This window comes from Morus notabilis, unplaced genomic scaffold (genome assembly GCF_000414095.1).
Source record: "Morus notabilis unplaced genomic scaffold, ASM41409v2 Scaffold342, whole genome shotgun sequence".
NCBI lineage: Eukaryota > Viridiplantae > Streptophyta > Magnoliopsida > Rosales > Moraceae > Morus > Morus notabilis.
In genome coordinates, this window is record NW_010366042.1 from 797,199 (window position 1) to 818,714 (window position 21,516).

Genomic DNA, 21,516 nt, shown 5'->3' on the forward strand with positions numbered 1-21,516 from the left:
ACCACAAATATTTATATACTTGCACCTCATGTGAAAATCTATCTTTCTTTTTTTTTTTTTTTTAAAAGGACTAATGCATTTTTTTAAACGAAATAATGCATGATTTGCATTAAAACGTTCGCCACAATTATAGTTAAGTCTTAAAAACTATCTTGATTTGAGCCAAGAAAAAAAGGTCTTTGAAAACATCATAATTAAAAAAAAAATCTCTATTAGTACATGTGATTCGTTAGTGCATTTTCCACAAGTAATATACTAAAAAATAAATGAAAAGAAGAAGAAATCTATATATCAAATTGTTCCTTTGCGTTTCTCAAAATAAAATAAAATAGTTCCTTTGCGTACCTTCAAAACAAGTTTATTTCATAAAACAAATTGTTATTCCGCGACAACATGATTTACTACATCACTTACCCTATAGAAACCCATTATTTTATATTTGAAATGTAGAACAACCCGTTAATTAATTTCCTTTACTATAAAAAAATCATAATTACCATTATTATATATTCTGAAATTTCTCGTTTCTAAAAAACAAAAAGAAAAATAAAAAATAGTAATAATAAAAAGAAGTAACTCTTCCGTGACATATATACACGTTCTGGCAGAGATCTATCGGAAAAAGTGTGAACTGAAAGAGAGGAAACCCAAAAAAAAAAAAAAAAAAGAACTTTATTATTATTATCACCGAAAAAAATAACCGTTAGAAAAAAACACGTGTCGTCTGGTGCATCCACCTGTCAGCTTCGTCTCTCCTTTGGATTCTCTAATCTCACTCACTCTCTCTCTCTAAGTATTCCTTGTTTGCTTCCTCCGCTTTCTGTTTTTAGGCAAAGAATACAATCCTTACACCCATTCCGATTCCTCTCTCTCTCTCCTCTTTCTTTCTCTCTCTAGAAACTCTATACCGTGACTCTCTTCAGTCTCCAGTTCTTCACCTTCATCGTCATCATCTTCTTCAACCTTCCAAAATATCCACCAATGGCAGTCAGTTAGTTACAATTCAGTTACAACTAAACAATGACAAAACTTGTAATCTCCATCTTCAGTTTCATCGCCCTCTTCAGTGTTGTTACTGCCACCGCCGTCACTCAATTCGACTTCAGCACCCTGACATTAAGCAATCTGAAGCTCCTCGGCGACGCCCATCTCAACAACGGGAGCGTGCGTCTAACGCGCGACCTCCCGGTCCCGAACTCCGGCTCCGGCAGAGCCCTCTACACCAAACCGATAAGGTTCCGATCCCCCGGGACCAACTATCCGGCGACGTTCTCCACATTCTTCTCGTTCTCCGTCACCAACCTCAACCCCTCCTCCATCGGCGGCGGCCTCGCCTTCCTCCTCTCCCCCGATTTCGACTCGCTCGGCTCCGCCGGCGGCTTCCTCGGCCTCTCCGACTCCGCCGCCGCCGGGTTCTTCGCCGTCGAGTTCGACACCCTCATGGACGTCGAGTTCAGCGACATTAATGGAAACCACGTCGGTTTGGATCTCAACAGCGTTGTCTCCTCCGAGGTAGGCAATTTGGCGGATGTCGGAGTCGAACTCAAGAGCGGCGACTTGGTCAACGCCTGGATCGAGTACGACGGGTCGACCCGGATCTTCAACGTCTCTGTCTCGTACTCCAATCTGAAACCTGAAAACCCGATTCTCTCCCTCCCTCTCGATCTCGACAAGTACGTCAACGACTTCATGTACGTCGGGTTCTCCGGGTCGACCCAGGGAAGCACCGAGATTCACAGCGTAGAATGGTGGAGTTTCACTTCGTCTTTTGACTCAGCAATTTCTCCGAATTCTGGTTCGTCGCCGCCACCACCGCCGCCGACGGTTGTTTTTATGAACCCGGCGGCGAACTCGGCCAATTCGGCGAAATCGCCGCCTCCGTCTTTGCCTCCGACGGGGTCTAATTCGGCGTCGTCGACATCACAGAAAGAGAGTAAATCGTCCTCCTGCCATAACCAGCTCTGCAAGCAAGGTCCCGGGGCCGTCGCCGGAGTTGTCACCGCCAGTGCGTTTGTTTTCGCCCTCTTCGCCGGCGGTCTAATTTGGTTCTACTCGAAAAAGACGAAAAGAGTGAACGCCAACAAGTCGGATTCTTTCGCGTCGGAGATCATCAAAATGCCGAGAGAATTCACTTACAAGCAGCTCAAGCAAGCCACCAAATGCTTCAACGCTAATAGAGTGATTGGCCATGGCGCTTTCGGAACGGTTTACAAGGGAATTTTGCCGGAAACCGGCGACATTATCGCAGTGAAGAGGTGCAGCCATAGCAGCCAAGGGAAGGATGAGTTCTTATCGGAGTTGTCGATAATTGGAACTCTCCGGCACCGGAACCTCGTCCGCCTACAAGGCTGGTGCCACGAGAAGGGGGAAATTCTACTAGTGTATGACTTGATGCCCAATGGCAGCCTCGACAAGGCGCTTTTCGAGGCGAGAACGCCGCTGCCGTGGCCTCATCGGAGGAAGATTCTGTTGGGAGTGGCCTCGGCATTGGCCTATTTGCATCAAGAATGCGAAAATCAGGTTATTCATAGGGATGTTAAGACCAGTAACATTATGTTGGATGAAGGGTTCAATGCCCGATTGGGCGATTTCGGATTGGCACGACAAGTCGAGCACGATAAGTCGCCCGACGCCACCGTGGCGGCGGGGACAATGGGGTACTTGGCGCCGGAGTATCTTCTAACAGGAAGGGCCACGGAGAAGAGTGATGTGTTTAGTTATGGGGCAGTGGTTTTGGAAGTGGCTAGCGGGAGGAGACCTATTGAGAGGGATGCCAATAACAATAATGTCAAGTTTGGGGGATCGTGTAGCAATTTGGTGGAGTGGGTTTGGGGGTTACACCGCGAAGGGCGGTTGTTGGCGGCGGCGGACGCCATGCTCGGCGGCGAATTTGAGGAGAGCGAGATGCGGCTGGTTTTGCTAGTCGGGCTCGCCTGCTCGCATCCCGATCCGTCGGCCCGACCCACAATGAGAGGCGTAATTCAGATGCTCATTGGTGAGGCTGAGGTTCCTATTGTGCCCAGAGCCAAGCCTTCCACTACTTTTAGTACTTCGGACCTCTTGATGACCTTGCAAGACAGCGTTTCTGATTGTAACGCTGCGATCATCACAATTTCCACTTCTTCGTCGGAAAAGAGCTTTGACGGTGGGGACATAGTCTAGTTTAAAGCACACGGCCTTCAATAATCTTTATTTGTTATTTTGTTATTAGTAACTCGTATAGTTTTTTGTTTTATTTATATTTATACTTATTTGTTTTCTACGTACAAACACAATAATTGAGTCATTGACATGAAATATGAGGATTAGAGCCGAGGGGCTAATTCTTTTACTCTTTTTTTTTTGGTCATGTTCATATGCTTGTTGTCAATTGTACATTTGAGAGTGGATCGTCAAAGTGGTGGGAAGGGAAAAGAAAGTGGAAAAAAAAAAAAAAAAAAAGTGGGATCACATTTTCTAGAAGTGGGATTGGATGGATTCCTTGTTTTGTGTGGTGGGCGGTTGCTTTCACAAGTAATCTCAATTTTGTCAAAAGCATACATTTTGAGTAGAGAATTGGTAAAGTGGCACAAAAGGAGTGCGTATTTATTATTGGACCTTTTTGGAAACCTCTTTCTTTATGATCAGATGTTAGATAACGGATACTTATTAGTGTTAAATATTATAATTGTTCAGTATACCTTTTTATTTGTCTATTTTTTTTTTCCTCGGATTATTATCAATTGGGCTTTCATTATTCTTCACATGCATTTAACATTGAAAACTCTCTGCCAACGGCATGAGTTTTGTTTTCGTCAGCAATCAAATGCTTAGCTCCTCGTGGCAATATTCAAAAAGATACTCGTCCCAGTCCAGCTTAGCATGATCTTTTGTAATTGTCTCCATCTTAAGGCTTCTGGTTTTTTAATAATTTAGGGCTTATTCTCTTAGAGTTTAACTTGAGTATAATTCTTGAGTTAAATTTGAGTTATAACTTGAGTTGAACTTGTAACTTGAGTTTGTGTTTAGTTGTGTGTATTTGAGTTATGATTTGAGATAAGAATCTTTTTGAGTTTGTGTTTAAGTGAGTCAAAACTTGAATTTATATTTAGATGGTATTTTAATAAAAACTCAATGCTGATGAAAAATTTTAATAGAGTATATGAGTCGGGTTTTATTCGTCTTTTCATTGTCAACGCATAGAAAAAAATCACCTCAATCATAATTAAAACGAAAAAATTATAACATTTTTAAGAATAGAAAAAATACTGTTCATTAATTTGAGTTCGAGTTTCTGAACTCGAGTTGAAGGGGACCGTTCATTTCGCTGATTTGAGTTTAGAATTCGAGTTTTGCTACAGTAAAAAGCTCTCACAAACAATCACATCTAACTTTTTTGCTACAGTAAAAAGCTCTCACATAAAATCACATCTCAACTCGAATTAAAAACTCGAATCAGCGACCTAAACGTGAGTAGTCATAAACTCGAATTTAAACTTAAAAGAACATGAACTCAAATAAAGTTGTAACTCAAATTGCATTTTTTTAAATTTTTCACTCGTCCTTAATTCAATAGTAAGTGAATATAAAAAAAGTTTCAGATAAATAGAATTCACTCAAAAATTTTGTCTCAAAATGTAACAAAACAAAAGACGCTTTATTATTAAATACAATTCGAAACTGTTAGATTTTTAACGGATTTTGTCGTATTTTTCTTTGTTCACACAAATTCCAATTTTTCCTTCAGCTGCAAACAAAGTTCTCTCGGTAGCTAGAGATAAGTGGAAAGACAAGTACGGAAATCCAATGGTAAGTATCCACGTTAAACTCTTGGCACGTGTAGTAAAACCAGCAACCAAATTTATTTTTCATTTTTTTATTTTTTTTATTTTTTCTAATCAGCAACGGCTAGTATTTATACGCACTATGATTGGTTGTGGCGGCCACTTAGTCAATGTCGTTGTCAAATTGTTCCATCCATAAATAGTACGTCGTTTTGACAATGTTGTGACAAAGCTAATCTAGGGATTAGGGAATCTTGTGACTTGTAATACGCCTATTTGCATGCATAATTAATAGGATTCAATTATGCATGCAAATAGGCTGAAGCTGAAACTCCTCCTATGTTATGCTTACAAGTTGTATGGCCCGGCCCATATGCAGCTCAAAGCTGTCGAGTTTCTCAACTTCTTGCTCGTGATATTTTCTCATTTTGATTGGTCCATACTCCATAGTGTCTTGTTATATGTCTCTTTGCGCATGGAAAACTTGATTTATCCTCATTCTAAACGTGTCCAATATCCCCTTGTGCTATCGCAATTCATCACCCAAAAATTAGATTTTCAATAAAGTTACTATTTTTTTTCTTTTTCTAATAAAAAAGGGATTGATATTGTCCTGTCAGTTCAGCACTAAATCGATAATCTACTAAAACCATAAATAGAATAGAAAGAAATCTAACCGAGTTTTCATTGATTAAAATAAGATAATAATAACGAGAATCTTAATAGGTCGTCTTTCGCCATTATACTACAACAATTCATGGTAATCAAATGACTAGTTACACGGTCTAAACCCAAGCGACAATCATCACAATCAGCCTCCACAAATATATTATAATAAAACAATATTACAATCACCGACTTTTTTTTAACCAGTTTTACCCGAGTGATTGGAACATTCCACATTTCTTTCGTACTTAACTCAGTTTGACGAAAGCCCGAACTTCTAGGCATGGTGCAGAGTATCATTTTCAAAACCCATGTTTGGCTAAGAATATTTTATGCATTGAAGATGACGTTTGGTTCATGAGTTTAAAATTATGGTTCATAATTTTAATTTTTAAAATTTAAATTTTTTGTGAAAGAAACACTGTAACAGAAATAAGAATTATTATCCAAAATCAGACAGAACCCTGTTATTCTATTGAGTAGTACATACATAAAGTGGTTACATACTCATTAACCAAACATAACAGTCACAAACTTACAATATATGTTACATAATGAGCTAAATAAATTGCAAGGCGGTTGTGGACGTTTCTTATTGAAAGATGGGAGGGAGAAGAGATTTTTAATTAATTTTAATTAATTGATTAATTTTTGGTAAAAATACCTTATTGCCCACATCATTGACTTTGCCGCTAGAAACATCATGATTATTGATTAGGAGCCAACCAGGATTGTGCATTCTTAACCACTTTGATACTGACCTATTTGTTTAGTGGGTCCCTTTGGTAGGTCATTTTTGTCCAAGGAATACATGCGGAGTTTGATAATTGACATGAATCCATTCGATGGGAAATATATGGACAAAAACTGTACTTACAAGTCAGTTAGACTCACAGGCCCAGCCCTTCTTTTGAAGGATCATCTTTGATCTTTCTGGCTGAGTACTTGACATTTAGGACCCTCTTAGGCCCATTTTGTGGACCTACAATTTGGGCTTGTTGAGGCCCAATTTGGTAGAAGACGCCCTAAATGGGTGATTTATTTGGGCCATATCTGGATCCAGACAACTTCTATTTCCAGCCCAATTTATGCAAGTGTCGGCAAGAATCATCCAAATAGAGGCATTGAAATCTGGGCCATATGGTCCTAATTCTGTGTTATGACGATATTAGTGAAAGGCTGAGCTGTGAGCAGTGTTTTTGTGCAGTAATTTGACTGATTGTACTGTCTTCTGCTTCCTGTCTGTTTAATCGCGTATAAATACATGCTGACATGCAGAAAAAGAGAGATTTTGCATTCATCATGTACTTTTTCTGTATAGCCTCAGTGCCTATATATTACTCAAGATTTAGATCCCGTTTATTTTACTGATTCGAGTTTAAAATTTAAGTTTTGTTACAGTAAAAAGCTCTCACAAATAATCAAATCTAACTTTTTTGCTACAGTAAAAAGCTCTCACATAAAATCACATCTCAACTCGAATTAAAAACTCGAATCAGCGAACTAAACGGGCTCCTAGTTTCTTTCTCGTGAATATTAAGAGCCGTCCAAAATTTGGAGTGTAATTTAAATTTAATTTTTAAATTGAATTTGAGTTAAAATTGTAATTTAAATAAAGTTGAATAAAATTAAATAAAATTAAAATTTAAAAGAAAATTAATTTAAATAAAGTTATAACTCAAATTACTATTTTTTAAATTTTTTAGATAAAAGAACAACCCTAATTTGTTGGAAAAAAAAATACTCTAGAAACATCACGGAGTTGAGTACCCCAGTAAATGGAAAATGAACCCCATTGTGCATTGCTCAGCAATGCTCCTAGCATCGAGCACTGCTCTCATAGAGCTTTATTTATTTATTTATTATACATGATTAGCGTTAACATTGTTAAGTTTGAGTTTTGTTATAATAAAAAGTTCTAAAAAATAGTGACATTTAACTTTTTTATTACAGTAAAAAGTTTACACATAAAGTCACGTCTGAATTCGAATTAAAAACTTGAATCAGCGAACTAAACGGACTTTATATGTTGATAGAAATATTCGTTGAATGCCCTATCTCTACTCATCGAACAAAGAGCATGTCCCTCAAACCCTACTGAATGTGCTAATGGACGGGGATGTAAGGGCGTGGTCACAAACACTCTAAATCGAGTACTAAGTTGATAACTTTAAAATACTTTACACTTAAATCTGTGACTACAAATCCACCACGGTATTTTATTACCACTATGCCACCACACTCGTAGTTCCTCTTACCGACCTTGAATTTGAATTTAAATCACTCACCAAAAATAGATGTTTGCAAGGCAGGAACATTTTTATTTTGGTCACGTTACTCATCTAATATTGCTAGTGAAGTAACGTGGCATATTTATGACTCATGTGACACTTCATTACCTACTTTGCATTATTGAAAATGACGAACTAAGCAAACTGAGTACATGGTGAAGCACCATAACATACATATTTATACATAGAGCATACATATATGCACATAGACGATCCAATAAGCATGATATTTGGTTTGAGAATCTTGTTTGAAATTAAAGTCATTAAACAAAGAAACGCAATAATCTTATTCAAATATGTCGGTCCAAAATCACATATGCATATCCCCAACACGACAAATTGGCAATAATCAACGGCATGATTAATATAAGATTTCGGTTTTTTCTTTTTTCTTTTTAAAAAAGAGATCTCTAATATACATTAAAAAAATTGAACTATATTCTGGATGCGTTTGAAACTCGTTCTAAAATAATTTTATTTTTTATTTAAAAATAAAAACATTTTTAATCTCAAATAAAATTATTTTTAAAAATGTGTTTGATAATTTTATCTATAAATTATTTTCAATATAAAAAATCTCATTAATATATATATATATGTCTCCTCAATAGAATAGAAAATAAAAACTGACTAAAAATTATTTTTATTTTTATTTTATTTTATATTAAATTAAAAAATTATTATTTTTTTATTTTTTTTATTTTTATTGTGTTAAATACTGATTTAAAAATATTTTATTTTTTTTCTTAAAAAATATAAAAAATAAAAAAAAAGATAAATTTTAAATACAGTATTTATTTTAAACTGTTAAATTTATATAAAAAATGATTCATTTTATATTTTTTTAATTTAATATATATTTCGGTGATCAGAAATACCAATAAAAACGTGGGGCGGAAAAAGAACCGAAAGAAGTAAGGGGAAAAAATGCCAGGTGGGTTTGTACGTTTGTTTTCAAAAAAAGGAAAACAGAAAGCAGAGTTCTTAGCTGTCCCAATGGGAGTAAAACCGAGTAAGAGTAAGGAGTCGGTGGTGGGGCCAACATCATAAAGATGCTGGCTGCCACGTCCTGTGTAAGTCAAAACTCTCTTCATTTTATTTTTATTTTTATTTTTTTTCTTTTCTTTCAACTTTACAAATTGGATTTGCCTTTGTATGACTTTGCCCATCACTTTGAGGCTTTGATTGATTGATCTCCACTTCTTCTCTTTCCAAAATCACTCACCTTCCAGCTCTAAACGTGCTAGCATGTCATCACACTTTTTTTTTTTTCTTTAACACCTCAAAAACGACATTAATTTCTCAAACGACCCCACTAGGGCCCACTTTCTATATCTCCCTCCATTCTGCTTTGCCCATTTCAAAAACACCCATTATTGGCTCTCCACACCAAAATATGTCACCAAACTGTTGGTCATCAAACTTTGACACATAAAAAACATAAATCCCATTGGTGAAAATTAGAAAAATAATAAATAAATAAATAAAAAACTTATGAAAACTTTAGCCTCATTCACTTTACGAATTTAAATTTTTAATTCGAGCTGAAATGTGATATTTTTTAAAAAGTTTTCACGTAATAAAAAAAATTAAGTGTGATATTTTTTATAAATTTTTTACTGTAAAAATTTATATCGATAAAATAAACGAGTCATTTGAAACTGCCCAAATAGTAATTTAGTAAACAGATTTTAATATATATAGAGCATGTGGGAGATGGGTACGGTACTCTGTCCAAAAGTTCTCCTAGGGGACAGTGCCATTTGCCATTTTCCATTGACAAACTCTCTCTCTCTTTCTCTCCAATGGCACTCTCCAAAATACACTCTTGAAACTTGTTTTTTTTTCATCTAAGTCCTCACATTCTTCTTCTTCCTTCATGTGATCATGTCTCGACCTTCTTCACTAATTTTCATCTTCTTCATCATCACCACCACCACAAATCTCCTTCCTCAGGTCTGCTCCGCACAACAAAACGACGATGAAAACGACGTCGTAAGAGTAGATCCGACACTGAACTTCGAAAACCCTAGGCTCCGAAGAGCCTACATAGCTCTCCAAGCATGGAAGCAGGCCATCTTCTCCGACCCTCTGAACTTCACCGCCAACTGGAACGGAGCCGACGTCTGCTCCTACTCCGGCGTCTTCTGCGCCCCGTTTCCGGCCAACCCCAAGCTCCGCGTCGTCTCCGGAGTCGACCTCAACCACGCCGACATCGCCGGATACCTCCCGCCGGAGCTCGGCCTCCTATCCGACCTCGCGCTCTTCCACCTCAACTCCAACCGCTTCTGCGGCGTCGTTCCGGCGACTTTCCGCCGGATGAAGCTCCTCCACGAGCTCGACATCAGCAACAACCGCTTCGTCGGAAAGTTTCCCAAAGTCGTCCTCTCTCTTCCGTCCTTAAAATACCTAGATCTCCGATTCAACGAGTTTGAAGGTTCTGTTCCGTCAAAACTCTTTGACAAAGATCTCGACGCCATTTTCTTAAACGACAACAGATTCCAGTTCGGAATCCCCAAGAATCTCGGAAACTCTCCTGTTTCTGTCCTCGTCATCGCGAACAACAATCTCGGAGGCTGTATTCCCGGGAGTATCGGAAAAATGGGGAAGACGTTGAACGAGATTATTCTTTTGAATGATAATCTTACGGGTTGTTTGCCTCCGCAGATCGGGCTTTTGAAGAATCTGATGGTGTTTGATGTGAGTTTTAATAATCTTCAGGGCTCGTTACCGGTAGAGATCGGGAATATGAGGAGCTTGGAGCAGCTTGATGTGGCGCATAATAAGTTTACGGGTGTTATTCCGTCGAGTATTTGTCAGCTGCCGAGGTTGCAGAACTTTACGTACTCGTTTAACTACTTCACCGGTGAGGCTCCGTCGTGCACGGCGGCCGGAGGAGGCGTGGTGTTTAATGGAAGACAGAATTGCATTGCTGGAAAGTCGGATCAGAGATCGAAAAGACAATGTGCTTCTGATGATGCTCGTCCTGTGGATTGCAGTAAGTTTGGCTGCGACGCTGGGGGCGGCAGCGGCGGTGGTGGAGGGTCCCCCAGACCTATTTCGCCCAGGAGACCGAGACCGATCCCGCAGCCACCATCTCCTAGACCTGCTCAGTCGCCTCGGCCGGTTAGGCCTTCGTTCCCTCCGCCGCCTCCGCCAACTTCTCGGTCCTCGCCTTCGACAAGATCAAGGTCTCCGCCGCCGGCTCCGGTGGTTCCGTCACCTGCGCCGCCTCACTCTACGCCAACAATTAAGCCTCCTTCGCTGACGCCCAATTCCCCTCCGCCGCCAACTAAGAAAGTCTCGCCGAGCACACATCTTCCACCGCCGCCGCCGTCACCAACATATCAGCATTATACGCCGCCAATAGCGACGTCTCCTCCTGCAAACCACAATCCTTCTTCACCACCGCCACCACCACCGTCGCATGCAGTTATACCAGGTTACCGCTCCCATAGTCCACCACCACCAACTCACAGTGGTTACCCTTACACTTCTCCTCCGCCGCCGCCAAGTCAAGAACATCATTGGCAATCTCCCCCGTCTTCAACGCCTAGTTACACCCCTCAATCGCCACCTCCACCTACTCAATCTCCGCCATCCTCAACGCCTAGTTACACCCCTCACTCGCCGCCGCCGCCAACTCACAATGGTCACACTTACACTTCTCCTCCACCACCAAGCCAAGAACATCGTTGGCAATCTCCGCCGCCTTCAACGCCTAGTTACAGTACTCCTCACTCGCCACCGCCACCTCAACACCCGTACCCTGGATCTCCGCCTCCGACACCAACCTACGAACATTACACCAAAGCCCCGCCACCTCCATCACATCATGAGCATTACTACAAAGCTCCACCACCATCTCCGCCGCCGCCACATCACGAGCACTACTACAAGGCTCCACCTCCGCCGCCGCCTCAGCACTCTTCGCCTCCTCCATCTGATGAGCCGTCGCATCCCCTGCCTCCTCCTCCGCCCGCAGGTTGTGAAACGCCCGAGTCACCGCCACCGCCACCGCCACCTCCGTCGCCCCCATGCGAGCATGATCATCCAGTTCAATCACCATCGCCGCCACCAACCCACCATGATCAACCGAGTCCAAACCCACCTCCAAAATCACACGAGCATTGGCACCGGCCCACTCCTTCCTCGTCTCCGCCGCCGCCGCCGCCGGCGCACGAGAACACGCCTCTTCCGCCGATAGTCGGGGTGTCGTACGCGTCTCCTCCGCCTCCTGTAATTCCCTACTACTAGTAATTAGTTAGTTTCATTTTGCAATCGGTTTGTAATTTATTTGTTTGCAAATGATAAGAGAGGAACCAAAAAAAACAAAAAAACAAAAACAGAGGGCGTATTATTTTGTTAATTTTAATTTGCTTGTATCTTCTTTTAAGCACTATATATTGATTTCTTTTCTTCTTTGATATATAACAATAATAATATTGTTTCATTTTATCAGTTTGTAATCCATTGCATTAATTTTAGTGGTCTAATCATTCAAAAATAGATCTTCGTATTTAACTCGAGCTAATAAACATACAATTTGGATTCAATAATATTCAATTAATTAGTCTGATATTGTTTTTAACTTTCTTGGGATAAGTTGGTGATGCATTAATTCAAAGTTGTTTCTTTTGAAGTTTGTAATACAAAAAAAAAAAAAAAAAAAGGTGTTCATGCATGCATGAACGCGTTGAACTGGTCTGCCGATATCCAACATGATTGCGTGCGATGCATAATTGTTTTGGGAGAAACTTAAAGACAAAAGTAATGCAAGCTAAGAAAAATCCCTCGTATCCCAAACTGACCTAAACAACACGGTTTGTTTCCTAACATCAACACGTGAAAAGTGATCGTTACGTGTTATTTTATTAATTCCAATGAGACTTTTGTTACACCCTTTTTTACCACGTAAAAAATTCATGATCATGTTAAGCGCATGTAATGAGACTTTATCATAGTGTCAATTTTTGATAGGATCAAAATTACATTAATTAAAAAATTATACAAAATAAATAATTTTTAATAACAACTGAAAAATATAAAACTATCAATAATTTATTTTTTTCCTGATCATGAGAAACTCCCATATAATGTTACCACGTAAATAAAATTAAGCATCTATCTCTGAATAAGAGACATAGTTGTAGTCTCACAATGGACCCATTTGATTTATGAATTAGAACTATGAGATTAAAATTATTCTTAATTTATGTGTATTTTTTATGAGAAAAAATACTATAACAAACTATGAACTATGATTCGAATTAAAGAACGAATTTTCTAACTAAATAGGCTCTGAAAATCCATTTTTGAATAATAAAAGAGAAAACTTTATTAGATCGTCTTTCGTCACTAAGCTACTAGTCCACATCACCAGTGTTCGTGAATTAGACACGGTTAATATCATATTTTAACATCAAAGATCTACTTAGAATTTTAAATTTTTGTTTGATTTGATCAAGATCATTAGGCAGTTTGGATTGATTCCTACAAACCAAAAGTGATGTAATATCACTTTCATTTAATATAGACAGTTGATAATTGAAGCGGTTGCCAAACTTCTGACAGTGGGAATTTATTTTTCGGGGACCTTATTGAAAGATTATTGTTGGCTACTGCTTCACTGACATATAAATTATTATCTAAGGTAACGACATGACCTGTGGGACAACTATGTTCGCCTAGCTGCTAGTACTAAAACAAGTTCACAAAAGTGACAACTAAAAGAGATCTCAATAAAGTAGAATGTGAGTGAAATGTCAAATTCTAAAGTAGTACTAGTATTTTATTAGTGCTTTTGAATTTTTGAGAGCACGAGGTTCCGTTCATTTTATTGATTTGAGTTTAAAATTTGAGTTTTGTTACAGTAAAAAGAGCACGAGGTTCCGTTCATTTTATTAATTTAAGTTTAAAATTTGAGTTTTGTTACAGTAAAAAGCTCTCATAAATAATCACATTTAACTTTTTTGCTATAATAAAAAGCTCTCACATAAAATCACATCTCAACTCGAATTAAAAACTCAAATCAGCAAACTAAACGGATCCTGATTACTTAAAACTAAACTTAAATTAAATTCTCTAAGGCCTCTTTCATTTCACCAATTCGAGTTTTATTATAGTAAAAAATTCTTAAAAATAGTCACATTTAACTTTTGTATTATAGTAAAAAAATTTCACATAAAATTACATCTAAACTCAAATTAAAAACTCGAATCAATGAACTAAACGGATCCTAATTAACTTTTGGTTAATTTTAATTTTCTACAATTTGATATGCCCACCCTAGTCCAAACCCAACTAATCTCATCTATAAAGTTCACTCTATTAGTAGATCATGACTAGTAAAATAACCAAATAATTGATATCCATTCATCAGTCCAGAAGAGAAAAGGCTGGCATCCAGTGAAGACATTTAACTCTTATTTTGTGGCAAAGTGGTAACAACTCATGAAGCTACCTCTTGTCAGTTTGTCTACTTTTGTTGCTTTGGAAGACAACCAAATTCACCCTTTCAACCTTCGTCTCTCTCTCTCTCTCTCTCTCTCTCTCTCTCTCACACACCCACACCCACACAAATATTGTGAAACCATTTTTTTTAATACATCACATCACCGTTTTGTATTGTGTTGGCCAAAATATATAGCACGTAGTTCCTTATCAAGTTACTTAACCAACTCTAAAATTCACACATAAAAAAATGGGAGATGTTTGTTAAAATGACTATATTAAAACAACTCTAATCATACTAATAATTTTATATTTTTAGTTAAAATAATTAATAATTTAACTACAACCTGCAATTTCAGAATCTCGCTCTTTCCCATCACGGTGGTCAGGAAGATGAGAATTGTGCGTGAATGAGCGCTTAACATCAATGGTAGAGTTGCATAGGTCCCTACCGATCTATCATTTATGGTCTTAGTGGTCAACTTATTACCGATGATCTTGTCTGTGAGGCTGAGAAATTATGTCTCGTATTTAGTTTTTATTTTGATGTAATAAATACGATGTTGATTCTACTGTTTCAGTTTTTATTATTTTGGCATGTAATAATGAAAGTTATCGTCCCACTCTTCTATTCGGCGTTGTGAGTGATTCTAGTGCTCTAGGTCTTTTAGTTTTGGTTGACTAATTTTATCTGTCAATTGTAGTGGCTTTATTATATAAGCTTTTATCGCGCTCGATTATTAATGTGCTGAGAGAGTTTTTCTCATTGAGACTTGACACTCATATTTGCCTTTTACCTCATATGTCTTTACTAGTGGATCCAGTTTTCATTTGCGGTCAACTACTCTTATTTTTAGTGGTCATTTGTGACTATTTTAGACTTTGTATTGATTTAGTTATTAAATGAACATTTTCTGTTAAAAAAAGGAATAAATTTAAAGGTGAGACATTTAAAAAAAAAATATCAACGTAAATGATTTGGTGAGTGTTCGAGAAATATTGCATTAAACTGCAAAGGAAGTGCTACGCCACAAAAATATGAAAAAATAGAGAATTTACCTTTTAAAGAGAGTGCATGAGTTTAAACTTTTACCTATTATTTTTAATAAATACATTTTTATTAGTGTAATTATTTAACTAAAAAAATTATAAATTAAGAGTAAAGAGTGAAAATATTAACTCATACACATTTAAGAGAGGTATTGAGATTATGACATGAGAATATTTTTCAAGCCCAAAAAACGTGACAAAAATCTGTTTGTTAACGGGCTGGGCCTGAGTCCCTAAAAGACTTGGATCATTGTATAAGGGCCCATAATTAAGTGGACCCAAAGCATACAAAGACAAGTTCAAGCAGTGGGTTGTGGGTCTGGTAGAGTAGGCCTATGAAAAGCCCAATATTGCATGATACCCAAAAGAAGGAGATTTCAGATTCACAAATACTAATCGTTGACGAAGCTAACTCCAATTACAAAAATTTCCTAATTTAAGTTCCACTTTCGGATTCAGACCCTCAGACAACCATCTTCTCTCTCTCTCTCTCTCTCTCTCCCACCACCTTTTTCGCGTGTTTCTGCGTTGTTTCTGGAACTTTCTTCGGTGATCTTCGTACAGTTCCTCCCATGGACGACTTCTCCGCCGACCATTCCCCTGTCGATCCCTCCTTCGATAGCGTGGTACTCTCTCTCTCTCTCTCTCTCTCTCAAAATTTGAGATCTGCTAAAAAATAACGAATTTTAGATTTCTAATCTCTAGATCTCTTTCTCTCTCTTGGAAATTATGATGATCAATTGGATTTTTTTTCCCCTGTTTGATGTAATTCGAATAGCTACGCATGAGCTGCCTGGATTGTTATGCGTGTTGGATCGTTGGGGCGGAGAAGAATTTTCTAGGAAAGTTTTTTTTTTTTTTTCCCTGAAAAATTCAGCTCATTACGGCTCTAAATTTTCACAATTTTATGTTTTTTGTGTGTGTTCTTGTTGATTGATTGAGACATTGTGTTTTGTCCACTTTTTTGTGATCGATCTATTCTTTAGGGCACAATTTCCTTGATGTTGTAAAGCTTACTTTTTTTTTGTCCTAGGATTATCTGAATTTCTTTTATTCGTTGATGCTATAAAGTTTATACTTTCCCGTAATATTCTCTCGAGCAAACTTTACTGTTTTTTGGTGAAAAAAATAAAAATATGAAAAGACTCTGTTGTGACATTCAATTTAATTAGAGGAAAGCATACATTTAATTGAAAGTAGCTTCGTGTATTTAGTTAAATATAATGATATTTGTATTAATATGTCTCACTTGGGTTTTAATGCTCTTTTTTTTTATTAGAGCACAATTTTGAGAGAGAATAACTTGCATTAAAAAAAAAAAAAAAAAAAACTTCTGTTTACACTAAAGTCAACATGGTTATACATGCAAGAGTTCTATGTCATATTGCTGAGCATGCCTCAATTTTTCTTTTTTAATAAAAATTTAGCAATAAATCAGATAATGAAATCTTCTCAATGCGAAAAGAAACGTTGTATTTGAAGAAACCTGTGCTGATAAGTGATGAATCATTCCTCATATTAAATACCATGAAATATATCTTCCTCTGGAAAAATTTTGAGCTGGATGGTAATCGTTTATGAAGGTTCTTTTGTTTTTCATCTTCTTTTTGATGTCTTGTGCATTTGTCAAACTGATTACTGACTTTTGGCGTTTAACCGGAAAATGTGGTGAAGAATGCCGGAGCAAAAGGGTTCAACGCCGGATTGATAGTGTTGCTCGTTGTTGTTGGGATACTGCTGGTGTTTTTAGTCGGGAATTATGTACTCTACATGGTTGCGCAGAAGAGACTTCCTCCGAAAAAGAAGAAGCCCGTCTCGAAGAAGAAGATTAAGAAAGAGCGACTGAAGCAAGGCATCTCAGCTCCAGGAGAATAGATATGGCGGATTGTGCCGAGAAGTTTTTCACCATGTCTGGTGTCGAGAGATTTCTGTCCCTTTTCCATTTTTTTTTATTGGTCGTCTATAGTCATTGAAAATTGACTTCATCATCATAATTAACTTTACATGAGTTTAGAGACTAGAGTTACAATGCCCCCTTTGTTTTTGACATGGTTTTTTTGCATCCCTTTATTTCCATCTTTTAGATTGTCGTTATATGTGTCAATTGTTTGGAGAAATGCCTTGCAGAAGCGTTTTGTTTTTGGTAACCATGCAGCTCACGAGTCACGAGTCACGCCTCGTGACATTATATCGCAATGAGTTATAATTATAAACTAAAGGCAACCGGGAGCTTGGTAGATGCAAATTATATAATTAGGTTATGTTCATTTCACCGATTTGAGTTTTATTACAGTAAAAAGTTTTCAGAAACAGTCACATTTAATTTTTTTACTACAATAAAAAATTCTCACATAAAATTACATTTTAATTCGAATAAAAAACTCAAATCAATTCTAACTCGAATGGCCTGCGTAGTGTCAAATTTTTCTTACGTTCTTTCCCCATTTATTTTTTTTTTTCACTCTTCGTCTCAGCATCCTAACGTAAAATTGGTTACATCTTAAGATCCTGAACACGACATTTTTTGCTTGGCTGTGGCATGAAATATCTAAAGGGATGTTTAGTTAGAGGATTCAAACAATGATTTTCATAGTTCACTACAATATTTTTTCTCATAAAAAATACACGTAAATAAAAAATAATTTTAATTACATGATTCTAATCTATGAATTAAACATCTCCTAAATTAAAATCAAGACCATATCACTTTCAGAATGTAGAAGCAGGAACGCAACAGATCCAATCCAATCTAAAATCCACCAGCATATTGCGGAAAAAAAAAACTAAAAACTAAACTGAAATTCATCCCCATAAGTTTTTTCAAAAGGAAAAAGCTGCGTGCCAGTAAATTGTGATATTCACACTTTTTAAGTGTAAAGAATTCAATCGAATGGGGAAGATCCCAAAATCCTACGGTATTCATGCAAATAATGCCCCCAACAGAAAACCGAATAAAATCGGAAAAAGTACAAAATTACACCCTTTCATAGTTGTATTTTTATCATTGATCATGCAAGAATGTAAGAATAAAGTTCCGTTTATTTTACCGATTTAAATTTAAAATTTAAATTTTATTATAGTAAAAAACTCTTAAAAACAGTCACATTTAATTTTTTTACTACAGTAAAAAACTCACATAAAGTCACATCTTAACTTGAATCAGTTAACTAAACAAATCTTAAATCAACTTAAACAAAAAGAGAATAACTAAACAAATCCTAAATCAACTTAAACAAAAAGAGCAACGCTAAACGCAAGAGACCATATTAATTTCACATCAATTTTTAGAGATCGATTCTAGAAAAATTGCAATAAAATTCTATGCAATTCGACTCGCCAGTTGATACTTAATAGCCTCTGTCTCTCTCTCTAAGGCTAGTCGCTAGTTTCATTTAGGTTCCCCTTTTCAGGAAAACAAAACGCACGTTCTCGGGGTACCTGAATTTTCGGGCTAAAATACCAAGTAGCTCTTTCTCATAGTAATCGTATGAAGTATCCCAAAACAAGCAACACATAATACATATTATTTACTTTATAAACATCAAATATCCAGAAGTAAATAGTTTCATGTTATTTATGTCTAGGCGAGAAACCAAGTATATAAAAGAGGAAAAACGAGAAATCCAGATCAGACAAGACAGTGACTAAACAATTATAGGTATCATATCATCACACTTAAAAAGGCACAACTCTTTCACGTCCAGGCAGATACCATCAAGCTCCACGCCCCATCGTCTGCTCTGCTGGAGGAATCATAACCAACACTGCTTGAGCATTGAATCCTGGATGAGGCAGCCGGCGACGAAGCTCACGGCCTTCCTGGCAAAGGGCACATGTGTGGCAGAAGATGTGAGTTGCGAAGTCGCATGCAGTCTCGCACTGTTCGCGTTGCCATTCACCTTCCACAAAGCTACCGCAGCACCCACATGACCTGTTAAGCGCTTCACAGCTGCCCTGCTCGTACCCAAAAACCATACAAGGAACAACAATCAGCAAGCTTGTTCTTTACTTTAGCATTACATCAGTTTCCCTTGCATTTTCAGCTTTTCAGGATACATATCTTCACACAAACAAAACAGGCCAAGCAGGTCGTGTAACAGAATTTCATAAGCACTATAAATATCGTGGAGGCATACAAGCAAAACCACCTTCTACGAAGAAGAATAAACACTTCATTAATAAATAAATATTAGCTTATGAGTTTTGAGACTTTAATTCCTCGTACCTAAAGTTAAAGAACAAGCAATTTTACTAAGCTTGGCTTGAAATGCTTCGTGTTAGAACTTACAAGTGAGACGTCACAAAAAAAGAAATGGGATCATAAGCAAAATGAACGTGAGGACCCACAAGTACAATCAAACTACAATCCGAAACATAATTGAATCAAACAATGAAGTTACCGAACCAAAGCAAATATCGAGCGAGTGAAACAAATAGCTTACCTCTAGGTTAAACTTCCTACGGATAGCAGAACGGCTGGGATATGAAAGCCACGGAGCAAGTAAGTTTCCACCAAAAAAGAAATTCCCAAGAAGATACAAGCCCGAGTAAGGTAAACAGTGATTGGCAAAAGTCCCAGTACTCGATCTAAGTCTTTCAACATTGCTTCCATACAGTACACAAGGAGCCAAGCTTCCAAGAAGACCTAGCCACAATCAACATCAATAATTAAAGTAGAAAAAATTGAAAGATTTTCTACCACAATACTGGATTCATTTCAACTGTTCAACAATTTATACGAACGTATTGTAATTTATAACCAATAATTGGAGTCTAATCAGATAACTAGAATTCAACGTTCTGTGCATTTGCTAAAGACAAAGGTATGAAACTTATCAAACACAGATATTTGTTACAAAATTTCAAGTCAATTATAAAACAATTGAAACAGATATTCATAGAAATAGCAAAATCAAAGTCCAAATATCTAGGTTTGGACTAATGAATTAGAGGCAATCCCAATGGAAGCACATTTCCAACGCAAAATCCCCCCAATTTACCCTAGACTAAAGACACTAAATCTAAAAAATTTATCAAAGACAATCCATTTATTATGAATTAACAAGTTAATTAAAGCAATTGGAACAGATATTCATAGAAATAACCGTAAAACCAAATTCCAAATATTTGAGTTCGATTCGAATTCCCAAAAAACCCCCTAAATTATCCAAAATCAAAGCCACGAAATCCAACGAAAAGCACAAAACTCATAAATTCATCCCTTCAAAATCAAAAGCCCCAAATTTTGTTTCGAAAAACTATGGAAACCAAAACTTACAAACTTCAAGATCGCTGCTACAGAACTCATCGTTGCGTCCGAGGCAAGCGAAGAGGCTGGAGTCCCACTGAGTCCTCCCAATCGGCTCCCCAACCACGCTCCCGTGACCTAACGGCAGTCCATCGGCGGTCCATTCCTCCGGCGCCGGAGATTTCGCCGTCGGTTTTGCCTCCGGCGAAGCCTTCAGAGGCTTCTCGTCGATTCTCTCAGCTCCCTCGACTTGATTGCCAAGCAGAGGGCTTGATTCCTCGTGGCTATTGTTGTCGTTGCTGTTGTTGATCGCCATGATCGTTCGAAGAGCTCGAAAATACCTAAATTGAAATCGGACAGACAAAGAGAAAGAGAGAGAAACGGACAAGGAATTCGAAACTCGGGGTCTTTGGATCGGTAAGAAGGAAATAAGAGAGAGAGAGAGAGGGAGAAGCGGTCAACAGGTCGCTGTCCTTATGTTGTTTGTGTCGGTACAACAACTCGTGATTCCACGTCTTACACGTTTAACCGGTTATCGGTAATTCAGCCAAAAAAAAACCGGTTATTGGTATTGCCGCGTTTCTAATCCGGTGTTGCTAATTTGCTAGTACTATTCCAAGGACTTTTTGGATCCTCGCCACATGATTTCTTTTTTTTTTTTTTTTAAGGTTTTAACACAACTGCCCTTGAATTTATCGTGCTTCAACAATTTACCCCCACAAACTTTTAATTTTAATAATTTAGCCCATAAATTTACATAATTTTGGTAATTTACCCCTTTGTTGCTTCACGTTCCCAAGCTCTTTTCCGAACATGCCTGGATTCTCAGCTCGTTCTTTCTGCTTCTGGTTGTTAGTCTCACAAGCAAGGTCGTCTGAGAGCAAGCAAGATCTCCATTCTCGGCAGGATTTGTCATCCTGGCCTCTAAATAAGGGGATGAGGTCTCTGTTTTTTATTTTTTATTATTTTATTATTTTTTATATCACTATATGATAGTAACATAATATTGCCTCGTTCATTTTACCGATTCGAGTTTTTAGTTTTA

At 37.6% G+C, this 21,516-nt stretch overlaps 4 protein-coding genes across 4 annotated transcripts; 3 read left to right on the top strand and 1 right to left on the bottom strand.

The window, feature by feature from the left end:
- The first annotated feature begins 842 nt into the window (after positions 1–842).
- Positions 843–3,635, top strand: LOC21407161 (L-type lectin-domain containing receptor kinase VIII.1). Its single transcript, XM_010109264.2, has one exon. The coding sequence runs from the start codon at positions 1,021–1,023 to the stop codon at positions 3,160–3,162; it is 2,142 nt and encodes a 713-aa protein (XP_010107566.1). The 5' UTR covers positions 843–1,020; the 3' UTR covers positions 3,163–3,635.
- Positions 3,636–9,431: 5,796 nt separating this feature from the next.
- Positions 9,432–12,154, top strand: LOC21407162 (leucine-rich repeat extensin-like protein 4). Its single transcript, XM_010109265.2, has one exon. It carries the CDS (start codon positions 9,608–9,610, stop codon positions 11,975–11,977), a length of 2,370 nt encoding a protein of 789 aa, XP_010107567.1. The 5' UTR covers positions 9,432–9,607; the 3' UTR covers positions 11,978–12,154.
- A 3,490-nt stretch (positions 12,155–15,644) lies between these two features.
- On the top strand, positions 15,645–17,319 carry LOC21407163 (DNA-binding protein S1FA). The gene is made up of 2 exons (XM_010109266.2): positions 15,645–15,849; positions 16,898–17,319. The coding sequence occupies exons 1-2, from the start codon at positions 15,796–15,798 to the stop codon at positions 17,096–17,098; spliced, it is 255 nt and encodes an 84-aa protein (XP_010107568.1). The 5' UTR covers positions 15,645–15,795; the 3' UTR covers positions 17,099–17,319.
- Positions 17,320–18,716: 1,397 nt separating this feature from the next.
- Positions 18,717–20,962, bottom strand: LOC21407164 (cell number regulator 8). Its single transcript, XM_024172953.1, has 3 exons — positions 20,502–20,962; positions 19,666–19,868; positions 18,717–19,177 (listed from the first exon to the last, which is right to left on the bottom strand). Exons 1-3 carry the CDS (start codon positions 20,785–20,787, stop codon positions 18,938–18,940), a joined length of 729 nt encoding a protein of 242 aa, XP_024028721.1. The 5' UTR covers positions 20,788–20,962; the 3' UTR covers positions 18,717–18,937.
- Positions 20,963–21,516: the final 554 nt, after the last annotated feature.

Bases quoted from the DNA above. Each gene is read 5' to 3' on its own strand.
- LOC21407163 (XM_010109266.2), top strand. From the start codon at position 15,796: ATGGACGACTTCTCCGCCGACCATTCCCCTGTCGATCCCTCCTTCGAT. The intron at 15,850-16,897 runs GTACTCTCTCTC...AATGTGGTGAAG, and splicing joins ATCCCTCCTTCGATAGCGTG to AATGCCGGAGCAAAAGGGTT.
- LOC21407164 (XM_024172953.1), bottom strand. From the start codon at position 20,787: ATGGCGATCAACAACAGCAACGACAACAATAGCCACGAGGAATCAAGC. The intron at 19,869-20,501 runs GTAAGTTTTGGT...GATTGTGGCTAG, and splicing joins TAGCAGCGATCTTGAAGTTT to GTCTTCTTGGAAGCTTGGCT. The intron at 19,178-19,665 runs GTAAGCTATTTG...GGGTACGAGCAG, and splicing joins GTAGGAAGTTTAACCTAGAG to GGCAGCTGTGAAGCGCTTAA.
- LOC21407162 (XM_010109265.2), top strand. From the start codon at position 9,608: ATGTCTCGACCTTCTTCACTAATTTTCATCTTCTTCATCATCACCACC.
- LOC21407161 (XM_010109264.2), top strand. From the start codon at position 1,021: ATGACAAAACTTGTAATCTCCATCTTCAGTTTCATCGCCCTCTTCAGT.